General features: G+C 43.6%; 1 protein-coding gene across 2 annotated transcripts in view; it reads left to right on the top strand.

Moving 5' to 3' along the window:
* Positions 1-9,555, top strand: part of arhgap24 (Rho GTPase activating protein 24) — a 63,493-nt gene extending 53,938 nt beyond the window's left edge. For both annotated transcript variants that reach the window (XM_061072013.1, XM_061072021.1), the window contains 6 exons: positions 2,417-2,624; positions 4,032-4,164; positions 5,172-5,245; positions 5,324-5,445; positions 5,537-6,719; positions 8,277-9,555. In XM_061072013.1, the coding sequence (XP_060927996.1) occupies positions 2,417-2,624; positions 4,032-4,164; positions 5,172-5,245; positions 5,324-5,445; positions 5,537-6,719; positions 8,277-8,547 (1,991 nt within the window). In that variant the 3' untranslated portion in view covers positions 8,548-9,555. The remainder of the gene's footprint in view (positions 1-2,416; positions 2,625-4,031; positions 4,165-5,171; positions 5,246-5,323; positions 5,446-5,536; positions 6,720-8,276) is intronic.
* Positions 9,556-15,110: the final 5,555 nt, after the last annotated feature.

The following is a 15,110-nucleotide window of genomic DNA, read 5'->3' as shown; positions in this document are numbered from 1 at the left end:
GACAGTTCCTCGCCTTCTATATATGAACAGGATCTGTCCAAACCAGACATGACTTCGGCTATGACTTGCTGCACCAGAATAGATGAGTCTTATAAAACAGGAAGGTTCTGTAGTATGTAAAGGTTTGTCAAACATGTGTGAGGTTGAAGTTAACTGAGAAATTCCCATTTCTAATTATGACTGTATCAAGAAGTTAAAGTGATAGTGAGTCATTCACTCAACTCCTTATGGTCCCCAATGGATATGTTATGATAAAATGATCTCCCTGCAAATATTAAACTTTATAAGTACATGTTGGACACTGCACTTTTTGGGCCCTTAACAATTCTCGTACAAAGTAAAAACCAAATGATGTGAACAGTAATTCTTGAGGTATGCGAGTCATATACAGAAAGAGATCGCTGGAATTGTTAAATTCACCCCAAATAACATCTGCTATCTGATAACATCATATTTTGTCAAATACATCCTGATCCGATGCTTTTACAAGTCAATATTAAGAGTTGTCCAGTTCATACAAACCTGATGCAGTGTGTTGTGGGCATTTGAGAAGCATGTTTTTATTTTTGGTGCCGAAATCATTATTCCTACATGAGATATTCAGCGTTGTAATGTAAGGACGCCATTAACATAAGCATCATATCACATGTGTGAGGGAGATTCATCCAAGCACATGACAGAACCACACACCAGGAAAGAGAATCAGGAACCTGGAGAAGGAGAAAAACAGCCAGGGTTGTGTCTGAACATCTCTCCCTCTGCATACATGTGTGTTACATGTGTGTGTGTGTGTGTGTGTGTGTGTGTGTGTGTGTGTGTGTGTGTGTGTGTGTTTGAGTGTAGACGTGAGTGTGTGTTTGTGTGTTCCTGCTGAGTTCCTGCTGAGCTCCTTCAGAGCGAAGGTTCCTCTCTTTTTGCCAAATCCCCCTGCGGTCGTGGTCCGAGCCCCTTTTGTCCAGTGAGGAAACAGCAAAACACGTCATACAAACACATGTACAGTTCATCAGCTGGTTCACACATGTGACCTGGGAAAACATTCCTGGACTCATGACTGGGAGCGTCTGGAGGGATGTCCTCTTTCTCACTCCCTTCTGTTTCTCACTGGTTCTCTGATCTTGCCATTTTCATCATCGATGTGAGGGATATTCATCATTCTCTATATTCTGCTGTGATCTATCTGAGAGCTTCAGATATCTTCGTGTGGCTGTTGACGATTTGGTCTTATTTGGATTGCTACATCAACTGAAGGGCGGGGGGGGACAAACAATCCCCCAAAGTGACTGACCCGGAGGAGAGAGAGAAGACAACACAAGACTCGGCTGTTAAACATCTGAGCGACTTGTTTTCAAGTGTTTTTTTTTTCTCTGAGATGGAAATGAAGATGCTCTAACTGACCGTGCTGTCGAGCCGATGCATCTCTCCCAAACACAGAGGCTGCTTCTTGGGAAAATGCTGTGCAAGCGCTTTAAACTCTGCACCTCCGATGTGTTGTCTTATCACAAATTGATCAACCGGCGTTTCTTCCGGAAGCTTGCCGGCTGCTTTGGTTTCAAGAAGGGTGAGTGAGACGACAGCTGACAAAGTGAAGAAGACGTGTTGATGCATTCTCAGTCGATTAGCTGTGGATGTCGACTTTCACTTCAGAGGGTTCGGTTGTTGTTAAGCTGTTGCGCGCCGTGTCGAGCGCATGAGGATCCTGGGTAAGCTCGGTCGAATTCAGCTGCCGTGCCGTACCTCGGCGTACCACGTGTGTGTGTGTGTGTGCATGCGTGTGTGTGTGTGTGTGTGTGTGAGTAGCCTCTGTCTGTATCTAGAGACCGGAAAAGTATGCAGATCCAAATCTCTCAGGAAGGCTGCGTTAATCCCCCCCTTGTGTAGCGTCCACATGAGCCCGCTTCTGCTCGTTTCCTACGGCCACTGCCTCAGACAAAAGGCGAGAGGTGCTCAGCAGGAAGTTAGAGATTTTGATCATCGGAGTGAAGCTTTGTGGGTGTACTTTATTTTTTTATTATTTGGGCTTGGGCTGTCAGACCTTATCGTGAATCATTTTTTCAATCGTTTTAACTGCTCGCTTTGAACTGCTTTAAGCTGGAGAGCGAAAGTTAAAGAGTGCGGAATATTAAGAAGTATTCATATTTTAACAGATATCCTTCATTTTTTGTTTGATTCAGGATTGTGCAGCTGAGAGAACCACATTCTATACTTATGTCTGTGGTGAAAACCCCGATTAAACAATGCAGACCATGTTCTTATCGTCTGTGAGAAGTTGACCCTGTTGTCAACAACTTATTCTCACATTATAAAAAGCTGCTTTACAACTTGTGTTCAACAAATCTTGGTCCTTATGAATAAATACAGGAAGTCGCTTGTTTGTGTTCTTCTGTTGTGTATCAATGTCGTCCCTCCTGTGTTTCAGGGATCTTCGGTCAGAAGCTGGAGGAGACGGTGCGGTATGAGCGGCGCTTCGGGACCAAGCTGGCCCCGATGCTGGTGGAGCAGTGTGTGGATTTCATCCGGCAGTGGGGCCTTCAGGAGGAGGGTCTGTTCCGGCTGCCTGGACAGGCCAACCTGGTCAAAGAGCTGCAGGACGCCTTCGACTGTGGAGAGAAGCCCTCGTTCGACTGGTGAGGAGACGTGTGAGCGTTCTGGCCGGTCGGATTTCCTCAGTGGGTTTTAACGTGTAGCTGATATTCAGATGTTGACTGTGGGTTTAAAGAAGTTTTCAAAGAAACAGAAGTGGATGAATGGGTATCATTATCTAACAGCCCTCTTCTCAGAACCGACGCTTGCACTCGTTACACTCGGAGTGTTGACGTATCCAACGGTTTATTATCACTTTACCTCCAATAGCTGTGCTGAGGTTAACTGTCTATTACAGCTATTATCACATTCTCCTCTTCCGTACAGCACAGCATTGTTTTCACACCTAATATGATGTGATAGACTTACATGATATGATATAACAGGAAAAGGTTCTATCAAATATTTAAATTCAGTTTTTTTATATAGCGTCAAATCACAACGTACATTATCTCTCATATTAGTGAACGCACAATATTATAGAGACAACAGACAGTTGCCACAACAAGCAAAACACAAAACAACAAACTCAGTGTGGGCGGGCGTCTGCATCAGCCTGATGGGGTGAGAGGAGAGAAATGGTGGAAAGAGGAGAGGTGGGTAGGAAAAGAGAGAGAGAGAGAGACCAGGTTCGGCACAATTATCAAAGTAGTAATAATAATAATGATAATGCCGTTGCATTTTGCTCTGTTAGTTTCAGGAGGCTGAGCTTGCCGAAAACATGGGAAATTAATTGAATGGTTTTGTTCCCTCCTGTTCCTCATTGTACTTCATCTGGAACAAAAAATGTTTTTTGAAATGATCATTCTCATGTGTCTAGTTTTGCACAAAACAATCAACAGATTTACCAGTTTTACCAGGATAATAACTTGTGCACACAATGTGTACTTGTTTGCACACAATAATTACCTGATGGGAACAAGGTAATATATAAACAGTAGAGGATGATTGGATTATGCTTTGAAAACCACACAGGTAAATTACTTTTTACAGCTTCTAAGAGCAGCAAGAATTTCATTTGATGACATTCCAAGGTAAAAATATAGCTTCATGGTTTTTGTAAGAGTTGTGAGACGCACACGTATTCTTAAGGGATTGTGTAAAAACATGATGTAAGGGCTTTAAATAAAATGCGCCGACCAGATCAAACCCTCCTTTACTTGGATTTGAATCTGCCACCTACAGGAGGCAGCACTGAGAGCTGCTGTGTAAAGTGCAGTCCTCCATCCATCACTGGGAATGACAGAGAAGTGCATTACCTGTCTCCCTCGTGTTCTTACTTTATCTCTTTCCTGGTTCTGGTATTTACATCATCTTCTGATTCTGTCCGTTTCCTGCAGCTTTCTCCCTGCAGGAAGCTTCACAGTGATCCATGTTCGCCTCCTCGCCATGTTCCCATAATGAATTTGACCGCTCCCTGCCCCCTCCTTTATTTCTCTCTCCATCCACAGTGACACAGATGTGCACACTGTGGCCTCCCTGCTGAAGCTCTATCTCCGGGAGCTGCCGGAGCCCGTCGTCCCCTTCCAGAAGTACGATGACTTCCTGGCATCCTGCAAGCTCCTCGGAAAGGATGATGAAATGGTAAGAAAGAAGAAATATATTTTATACATATATCGACCAAGAAATTCACTTTTACACACTTTATTCCTCCACATGAAGTTGAAGTGTGATTTTTATATCGACGGATGTCAGCACTATAAAAAAAACTTGTATACATTTTCCAGAGTCTTGGCTTGAGGCTTTAAAGCTCGTCCGTTGCTGCTCAGTCATGTGATGTTTGTGTCTGAAACGTCTTTCTCCCATCGGCACCTGAGTTTGTGCCTTTGTGTGTATGTTTGTGTGTTATTTAATGTCTCATGTGTGGGTTGGAGCTGTCTGACCTTTAACAACATCTGAGCTCTTTAAAATTTAAAGGGAACACAGAGAGCAGATTTGCTCGTGAACATTTTTACTGTCGGGCCTGAATAAAAGTCTTGAGCTGTTGAGCTTGAGCTTCGTTGGAGGCTGGAGTCACAGAGAGTGTAACTTACAAATTGAAGGAGAAAATTCTGTTGCGGAAAATCCTGAGTTTAGAAAAAATTTGAATATTGAATCTGAATACTTCACAATTTGATGACTTAACCACAAATTCAAAGGAAGGCCTTTTGATTTCTTGGAGCACACTGTTGCAACACTTTAACACTTGTTTGCTTGATTTTTGGTCAAGTTTGATTAATTTTGATATAGCGCCCCCTGGAGAACAGTGCACCGCCTGCCTCTGACTCATTGTTTTTAAACGACAGATAATGGATCTTTTGATCGACCGGCTGTGTTCTGTGTGATGAAACTCTGAGAAAAACATGGTTCACTTATCCATGTCTGGCAGCATGTTTTATTGCCACAAACACTGGTTAATATTCTTCTATTTCTGTTTTTCTGTCCTTTGTTCATTGATCTTGCACTTGTATAAACCTCAAGACATTTTTCTTTCTCCTTGGCTTTTTGGTGCGATTGTTATATTTCATAAGCTGGAAATTGTCCACGACTTGTGCAATGAATTGATGTGAAATAATGATCTGTAAACTCAAGAAAGTGTCTGTCATCTGCAGGGTATGAGTGAGTTGAGACGCCTGGTGGAAAGTCTACCTCAAGTCAACTTTAACCTTCTCAAGTACATCTGCAGGTATGGATTATTTCTTACAGTGGCTGAAATGATCGTTATTGTTCGGTGTCACATTGAAGGTGTTTTCCGGTTCGACAGGTTTCTAGATGAAGTGCAGTCGTATTCAGGAGTGAACAAAATGAGCGTTCAGAACTTGGCCACGGTCTTCGGGCCAAATATCTTGAGGCCAAAGATCGAGGATCCAGTAGCCATTATGGAAGGTGAGTATTCCAGACTGTCGTGTGTATGAAACGTTTTCTGATCTTATGTAAAACGAGTTAAAGAAAAACTATGTGTGGTTTCCATGTTTAGGTACCGTGCTGGTCCAGCAGCTCATGGCCGTTTTGATTGGCCGCCAGGACGTGCTCTTCCCTCACAGCGAGGACAGCCCCACGGCCCTCGAGCTCGTCAACAACAACGTCGAGCTGCCGCGGCGACAAGCCACCACGACTACCTCCACCGTCACCACAGTGTCTCAGAACGCCGAGAACAACAACACGCAGGTGGTCCGCCAGTGTGTCTGGGAAGCCCCCGAGTCCCCTTCTCACCGCCAACACGTAGAAAAGAGCGGCTCCCCGCGGCCGTCAAGCCCTCGCAACGGTGTCACCGGGCGCTTCGACATCACCCGCAGCCCCCCACTGACTATTAAAAAGAACCCGGCGTACAGTAAAGGCAGCGGGATTGTCACAAACGGCTCCTTCAGCTCCTCGCCCTCCTCGGACCCCAATCAAGAAAAGAGCCAGACTCTGAGTGGAGGAGGGAGTTTACCGATCCGGCGCAGTGGGGCCCTCAAGGGATCAGGCACAAAAATGGGCACCAGCGGCGTGGCGGGTGGGAGCAGCACTGTCGGGAACGGAGTTGTGCGCATGGGCATTTCAGGCACTGATGTGGTCACAGGGAGCCTCCACGGCCGCAACAGCCTCTGGGCGCCGAACGGCTGCGTCACGCTACGGTCCAACAACAAAACCCGCGACGGCTCCAACGGGGAACAAACGGCCAATCAGAACCGTCTGTCCACGTACGACAATGTCCAGTTAAACCACCAGAACCTGCAGCTGCAGAACCAGATCGCCAACACGTGTCTGAACAGCAGCTGCGAGGACAAGCAGAGCGTGGACAGCGCCACCTGGTCCACGTCCTCCTGTGAAATCTCTCTTCCCGACAACTCCACTTCCTGTCGTTCCTCCACCACCACCTGTCCCGAGCAGGACTTCTATGGAGGTCACTACGAGGACCTGGACGGACCAGCTCAGGGTACGGAACCTCCTCAGTCTGGTGGAGGAGGAGAAGAAGGGGGGGAGGGCCGGGGCAGCAACAGGGAACCAGGAGGAGACGCAGCAGGGAGGAGCAGCCGGGGAACCAGCAGCAGTGAGAACAGCGACGGTTTCCCTGCCGCTAACGGAACCGGCAGCCACAGCGCTCTGCACAGCTTAGTGGCCAGTCTCAAACAGGAGATGCACAAACAGAAGACAGAGTACGAGGCCAGGATAAAGAGGTATTATCCATATGTGGATGAACAAATGAAGGCACCACAATCACAATCCCAGACACTTTATTGCTTGTTCCCTTTGCATTAGAGCACAACTGACCTAGATGTTTGGGGCAATATCAATATTGGACAGTAAAAGATTTCTGATACAGATGTAAACAGGCCAATATTACGGAAGCCTATCGCATTCACTTGAAAAAAAAAAAAAAGCTCTGGGTAAAACATCCTCATAAATCATAAAGATCCTGTTTTTTGCTCAAATTTTTTTTCCATGCTTTTATTTTGAAAGTGACGTATAGCGTCCATAGACGTAGCGTCAAATAAACCTGAAAACATCAGTTGAAAGTCCCGACCATCTTTCGGGGGATATGCTACAGAGAGGTAGAGGATAGTTTTCATTTTTTTCCCGTTAGTGGCTTTATTATAGAAGATTGATGTGTAGTTCCTGTTTTAAGCAGGTTGGTGGTTGGGACTCTTGTTTTGAAAGGGGTTCTAACGGAAAGGGGTTCTATCGATAGAGAAAAGTGTGAAGGAAAATAAACGAGTGTGATGTCCCATCTCAATAACCATTTCTCGTGTCCTCTTTCGGCTGAGGCCTCCTGACAGTATAATAGAACAAACCGCTCGGTTACATAAGTCTGTTGCCGGGTCAGGCTGATGCAGCAGCAACCATACTCCATGCACGTAAGAGCTTCAGGCAGGATTAAGGGAACGCCTTTTCCGGAGAAAACTCAACTCAGAAAAACAGGGGGAAAAAAAGTTAGAAAAACAGGAAAAATCCTGTTTTTCAAACTTTTCTTTTTTTTATACCCAGAGCTTTTTTTTTTTAAAGTGAATGCAATACGCTTCCGTACAATATAAATGTAGATTTTATTTTTATATTTTGCAATGATTCCCAAGATGTTGTTATCAAACTCTTTAAACATTATTTTAAATGAGCCTAGATTTTTTCAACGTAACCATAGACTTTATTATGAATAACTATGAATAAAAACATATTTATAGAACTTGAATTGAAAATAAACTAAACCTAAAACTGGCAATACCAATATTGGACAGTAAAAGATTTCTGATAAAGATGTAAACAGGCCAATATAAATGCATATTTTATTTTTATATTTTGCAACGATTCCCAAGATGTCGTTACAAAACACTTGTGAATGAGGCTGAATTTAATTAAGTTTAACCATAAACTTTATTATGAATAACTATGAATAAAGAGAAAACTACAACCATATTTATAGAACTTGAATTGAAAATAAACTAAACCTTAAATTAGTTTACTTTAAATGTAATTTCGACTACATCTTTACTGCATTATTCTGTAAAATATACATTTTCATATAAACGTTGATACAGAAATGTCTGTGAAAGATCTGGATGTAGTTCGGTAAACAGTTTTAGCCTTCGGTGAATTTTACAAAATATCTACTCAATCTGCAGCATGTTATTAATTAAGTTTATCGAAGGTTAAACGAAATTGCAGCCTTCCTCCTTGTTTGGTCATTAAAATCGACTCTCAGTTGCAGTTTTCCTAATCCTGTACCTCCACCTCCTCCGCAGCCTGGAGCAGCGCAACCTGGAGCTGGAGACGGAGATGGTGAACCTCCACGAGGAGCTGGACCAGGAGAGGAAGAAGTACACCATGGCCGAGATCAAGCTGCGCAACGCCGAGCGCGCCAAGGAAGATGCCGAGCGGCGGAACCAGATGCTGCAGAAAGAGATGGAGCAGTTCTTCTCCACGTTCAGCGACCTCACCGCGACCGGCAACGCCACGGCCCCGGCCGCCGACCCACGCCGGCCAGATCGCACCAACGCCATCTGGATACAGTGAGGGAGGACTTGGAGCTGAAAAGACTGCGTAAGACTCAATAATGTGATTACCCAGGCTCCAAACAGGATTTGGCTGCTTGTTATAGAAGGAAAAGTGGGAACTTTCATTTTAATTTAAGAAATAGCTGGTGTGCGGCTGATGCAGGTCACCTGTAGAAATGTAGACGTCACCTGGAGTGATGTCAGAGGGACATTGTAAATACAACATTATTTAAACACTCGCCCAACCCTCTTAGAACCTGTCGCGGTACCTGCTCATCTGACCTGGTGGTGGAATAAAGGGACCGTGAACCTGAGGATTTACAGTGCTACCATTCTTTTATATTATCTCCCAGATAGAAGGGGAAGAATAAACATTTAAAAAGGTTGTGATCAGCTAAACGTGAAAATAAAACAGAGCTGACGACGATGCCAAATCTCCTCCCTGTCTTTATTCATTTTTAAAATCGAACCAAAAAAAAATAGAGAAACATCCTATTGTTCCGTGTAATTCTGTATCTGCTCGTGTACATAGAGGGAAACGATGCAGACAAACCACAGCAGCATATGTATGTAAAGAGAAATTAAAAGTACTGCGTGAATGTTTATCTGATATTTAAGCAAAGTTATCGATGTGTGATATTTTGTATTTTTTTTTCCTTGCACTTACATGTTTTGCTTAGTGTCGCTCCAGTTGGTACTGAATGTTGTATCACTTCAAGGGGACAGTATACTGTACATGTGCCTGTGCTTCTGTGCTGTTGTATTTTATTCTACCCCATGACCAAAAAAAAAAAAATCGAGCCTGTACTGTAAATATTTTATAAGTGTAGACACTAATTGTTAGTCTGTACTGTGGTTTTAAGCGTATTCAGACGAATGTGGCACGTATTCTACATGGACTGATGCTGATTGGAAGAATGATGTCGCTTGTAATAAAAAATACATTTGCACGGTGACGACCTGAGCGACGGGTTGTAGGTGTAAATCCCAGATTGAAATAAAAAAATGCCTGTGGTGGATTCATAAATGCAGGTGACAGAATGTGCTTACCCAAGTTAGAGATGGTGTCGATGTGGATGCTCACACGAATAACAGCTTACTGTCTGTTAGAAATACTCCCCTGTAGACTTCTGAGCATTTCTCCCACCTGACACCTCCCATCCTCACCTCTGCTCAGAATAACAAGCTGCAGCTACCGCACAGCTGCGCTTCTGTATCATGACTGTGAAAAGGGGGCGGGGGGGGGGATTTCAGCATCAAGTCTGGCAACATTTACAGCTTGAAATCCTCGCATGACTGTGCACGAGGGTCGGTGTCTCCAAAGTCTCTCATGAAGTCCCTGCGGGTGCATCTATTCAGCTTCGAACCAAACGTGGATTTGAGTGATGCAGAACAGGTTCCATCTCAGCACAGACCAGGGTTGGATTCCAGTGAGTTGTATGTGTGTGTCTGTGTGTGTGTGTGTGTGTGCACACGCCTGCTGCTGGTCAGTGCAGGACATCTGGAATGTGCACATAGAGCAGTGGAAGAAGAAAAAGTGCCTGAACAACTGAATGAGGGAGAGAAAGGGGGGGGGGGGTGGTGCAGCCCACACTGGGAAATAATAGGCTTAAGCCAAGCCGACAGTGTCACCTCATTCTGTGAATTCCACACAAAAGAGCCGATGGTGGACGCGGTGAGAGCGAGAGGACGACTGGGAGGGTGGAGGGATGTCGTGACATGATACTTGATACACAGAGGAACTTTGAAAAAATGGTTTAATATGAATAAAGATGCATTTTCATGTTACTCACTGTCTGTCTTTTAATTTTTCTTGTATTTAATGCAGGGAGAAATTAAAATGTGGCTCGCCCACACACACACACAGTTACGACTTCACTCAATTAATATTTAACTGTTATTTAAAGTTAAATTGCTCTTCACATCCCAAGATCAGTTTTTGACGTTCTGTGGCCAATGACCCAAAACCGAAAAATAATTACTCAATTTATTTATTAAATTACAAAATGAAAACATGAAATAGGATTAGGTGTGATAGTAATCTTTTATTTTAACACATCTTTCATAGTGTAAAACGTATGCTCAATTTATGAGGTCCCATAACATCTTCTATAATTGGACAATTCAATAAGAAGTCAACGGACCTGGAGAAATGTGACAGTCAATAAGATAAATCATTGGAAACACCTTAATAAGTATATAAATATCTGATGTTGCCTTGAAGCTTCCCTGCCAGATATTAGATTTCAATTTCAGCTGGGAAGGATGGATGGATGGATAGGTGAGTGTATGGATGGGTAGATGGATAAATGGATGGATGGATTGATAGATGAGTGGATGGATAAATGTATGGATGAGTGGATGGATGGATGATTATAAGCAAAGGTAGAAGAAACACAGTACTCTGTTGTCTAAGATCAAAGTTTTTCTTTATTTTCCATCACATACATATACTATTTTTACATACACAGTTCCTTTAAAATGTTGTGTTTACAGGTACAGCTTTCAGTGTTTTTTTCTTTTTCTTCTGCGTTTGTTTTGACTTTATTTGAAACGCTTTAGCCTGAAGCTTTGAGATCAGCGTGAAACGGATACAATTTTTTTTTCTTGAATTTCAATAACCTGACGATGTCAAGTGAATGGTTCATTAAAACAGCACGGCGTAAAAGAAATAAGAGAGAGAAGGAATCCTCGAAGAACAACATCCCCTGATTCAGATGAGCTATGCAGGGTTTTCGTTATCGTAGAGTTCCACATTTAAAACATTTTCTGCATCGCCCGACCCTTTCGCAGTAGCTCGCCTCCCTGTCTTGAGTGCAATAACGTGTTTATTGCCTTGTTGTATCGTTGTTATTTACAATGTGACTTGGAAAGAAAAGAAAAGAGGTGGAATCCAATGAGCTGGGGATCACGAGTACCGAGTACAAGGTGCATCCTAACTTTCACACCAGCGCTAATATTGTGTCTGAATGACGAGTCATTTTACAAATGAATGGATCCTGAATCCACGTGAGACCCTTGTGATCTAAATCGATGAACAGCTGCTGTAGCTGACACGTGTCTAGTTCTAAGTTAATGTGACTGAACGTAAATACACACATGGACTTTTCAAACACATGACTGCACCGGTCAACATTCTTTGAGCCAATCGCACACGAGTCATGATCTTTACGTCCGAAAGAAAACAAAGTTGTAAAATCCAGACAGTTTGAGTTGAATGCTGGTTAATTTAAAATCACACACACACACACACACACACGTACACATGGATGTGCGTCATCGTGAAACGGATTCATCTCTACATTCAGTGCTCGACAACCCCGCGGCTTCTGTGTCTGACTCGTTTCAGCTTCAGGCACAAAAGCACCTTTTTTATTACGACAGAATCCTCTGAGGGGATGTCTTACAAAAAAGTAAGAAAGTTCACATTCAGAGAAAAAAAAAGAAGAAGAAAAAAAATCGTTATATGTTTCACTTTTTCGTTTGACCAGAACATGTACGGATACTAGAGAGGAGAGTGTCTTCGGGACGGTTTTAAAATGCCCTGTGAAGTATGTAGTGTCTGTGCGGGCACACTAAAGACCCCTTTGTGAGAAATTGATTTTTTTTTTTTTTTTTTCAAAGCACAAAGCATTTCAAAGCTGCACCCTGTTTTGACATATTGCCCCGGCCCGAGACCCGGACCACAACGCCTGGCTACAGCCCGAAGCTTTCTCCTCAGTTCCCCTGGTCCCTCTGTGGAGGTGCGTGTGAGTCTGTTGCGTGTGTGTGTGTGTGGTTCACTGTGCACGAGCCACTGGCCGAGTGAGTGTTAACAAAGTAGCTGTTTGCAGTTGGGTCTGCGAGAAACGACCGCCTAAGCAGTGATGTCACCGCATCTCGTTTAAAGTAAGCACGGGCCAATTTGTTACCTCCGCAGGGGGGGGTCATGTTGTCACCTCTGTCCATTTGTTTGTTGGTTTGTTTGTTTGTGAACAAGATTACACAAAAACAACCGAACGGATTCCAATGGGCCTTAAGGGAAGGGTGCGATATGGATCAGGGTAGAACCCAACAAACTTTGGTGCAGATCCACATCAGGGGGGGTGGATCCGAGATTTTATTTCACTGTCTTCAACATTTTCACCATTTTCCCAGGGAATAACTCATGGGATCTTGATGAGAAAAAGGCTTATTAATGGGACTGATATATATTAGTGTGTGCAATTTGGTTCTGCTTGATTCAACGGGCCTTGGCGGAGAAATGCACTTCATTAAGTGACAGTGTAAGACCCAACGGGTGTGCGGTTGATTTTTTGTACCCCATTTTACCTGATTGTCAAGTGATAACATTGCAACACAGGCAATCCAATCTTTGATGCAAACTGTGCATGAAGCAGAGAATAATCTGTTTCTTCTCTTCATACAAACATAGATCACAGACGTTATTTCACTCCTCGTAAAATATGACTTTGTAACGAAATGAAAATGACAAAATAATAATGACGAAATCTTCCCATACTCCTATTAAACGAAGAATAAATATGGTGTGCACACAAATAAACATGTGACAAATCAAGTGCCCAGCAACTCCTTAAATGCAGCCATTGCATATTGCAGCTCGAAGCCTTGTTGTGACCCGTGAAATAGATAAATAGAGTAGATAGATAGGTGAGGATACTGTCTCCTTTCATTCCACTCAGTCAAACACACTGTACACCTACTCTCGGAAATAAAATGGATTTTTATAAGAGGTTAGATGTGACTTGTACGTGTTTGTGTCCCAGTTTGAGAAAACATGGTCTCCCTGTTTTATGGGAACTGGTTAATAGTTGCAGAACTGGAATTGTAAAGTGTAAGACGGCAGCAAACCTTCCATGATGTGGAAAAACACGAGCGTAAGCACTGGATTTGTCAGAAGCTATAAGGAAAGCAATCTCACACACTGAATTCAAGTGGCAACAAAAAGCGTTTTTCTTTGTTTCCTGCACCAAAGATCTGGTGGTTTTGTGGATTACAATAAGTTTTAAGGCAGAAAAAGAAGAAGCAGTGAAAAAAGATATATCTCCCACCCCCTAAAAAAAAAATAACACTTCCTGTACCTGCAATGCTTCATTCTAAAAGGCACTTGCCATATTCAGGTTCCGTCTGTTTCAATAAATAAATAAATAAATCTCACGGCTGAGAAATAAAACATAGCGGACGGGGGTGCCTGTGTCCAGTTCCCTTTATATATGAAAAACATAGCATGTGTTTTTTTGGGGGTGTGACGTGAAATTAAAAGTCATTGCTACGACGTTAACACTCATCAGCCGCCTTCAAATTTCGACAACGTCACTCTTTTTTTCCTTCTGAAAGTGTTCGGTGTGTCAAAGAGTCAAATCATACGCGAGTGGTGGCGCCACAGTGGAATATAGACCGACTTCCTGTGCCTACGAGGGGTTATTGGTACACAATGACATGCAGAAGTGGTGCAGGGGCCAATCATATGCTGCCAGGGATATTAAAAAAAGGGACAAATCAGTTGTTTGGGAGGGTGATGACCCTTTCGAGTCCAAACGCAGGCTTGACATTCACTGAAGGCTGAGGCTACATCCACAAGACTATGTTTTAATTTGAAAACGCCACTTTCAAACTAAAACAATCACTGTCCACACAAGTGTTTAGGCTCCATATCAGAATGAATCCCCGTACATACTAACACGCCAAAAAAAACAACGCACATCACGTGACCCCTCACGTACACTGGGCATGCACATGCCGATGCAGCAGCTGGGTGCAAAGACAACAGGGTCAGCAAAGCTTGGAGTTTATTGACCATGTTGTGTTCTACACTGGTTCTACACCGAGGCTGCTGCCGGTTGTTTTTCTTCTGGAAGGGGGTCATGTGACAGGAGCCTGACGAATCAGCAAAGGCTATATGTCGTGACCGCAAAGACCCGATCAGCAAGAGGTTGAGTCTTTGTTTCCAAACATCTCAGTTTCTACCGTTTTCAAACTTAAACAGCGTTTTAAGCAGCGTTTTCCGAACTTCTTCATTTGAGTATCTCTTAAACGACAGGGTGGCCAATGGAGAGGCAGGAGTGTGGATGTAGCCTCAGTGACACACACACTCACACACACTCACACACACACACATTCTCCCCCCACATGTCTTGGAGTTGTGTCAGTTTTACAGCATATATAAACAAAAGTCTCTATGCAGACTCATTTTTAGCATACAGTGAGATTAGCACTGTTTTAAATCTAATCATGCAGGACTACAGCGATAGGCAGGGGGGGGGGGGGGTCGATGCAACTGAGGTGGAAAGCGGTGATGTGGCAAGGTGCGCCGCCATAGTGTGGAAAATGAAGTTTAAAATATAAACCAAGCAGAAAAACTCCCAGTGTACTGGCCGTCAGTCCCACTCTGTGTAACCCTTCAGCTGTACAGAATTACATTATTTACAAGTATCACGGGGGGGGGGGGGGTGGGGCGGGGCGTCGCTCTGGTAGAGAGTGACTGCGTATCCCTGCAGAGTAACCACGTACAAACACGCAAATTCAGGCCACCTTACATCGGGGATCGTGTCGGGTTGGGGGTCGAAATACAGCAGTGTCGTT

This window comes from Limanda limanda, chromosome 1 (assembly GCF_963576545.1).
Source record: "Limanda limanda chromosome 1, fLimLim1.1, whole genome shotgun sequence".
Classification (NCBI taxonomy): Eukaryota; Metazoa; Chordata; class Actinopteri; order Pleuronectiformes; family Pleuronectidae; genus Limanda; species Limanda limanda.
Note: the sequence above shows the minus strand (reverse complement) of the source record. Positions and strands in the feature narration are given on the sequence as shown.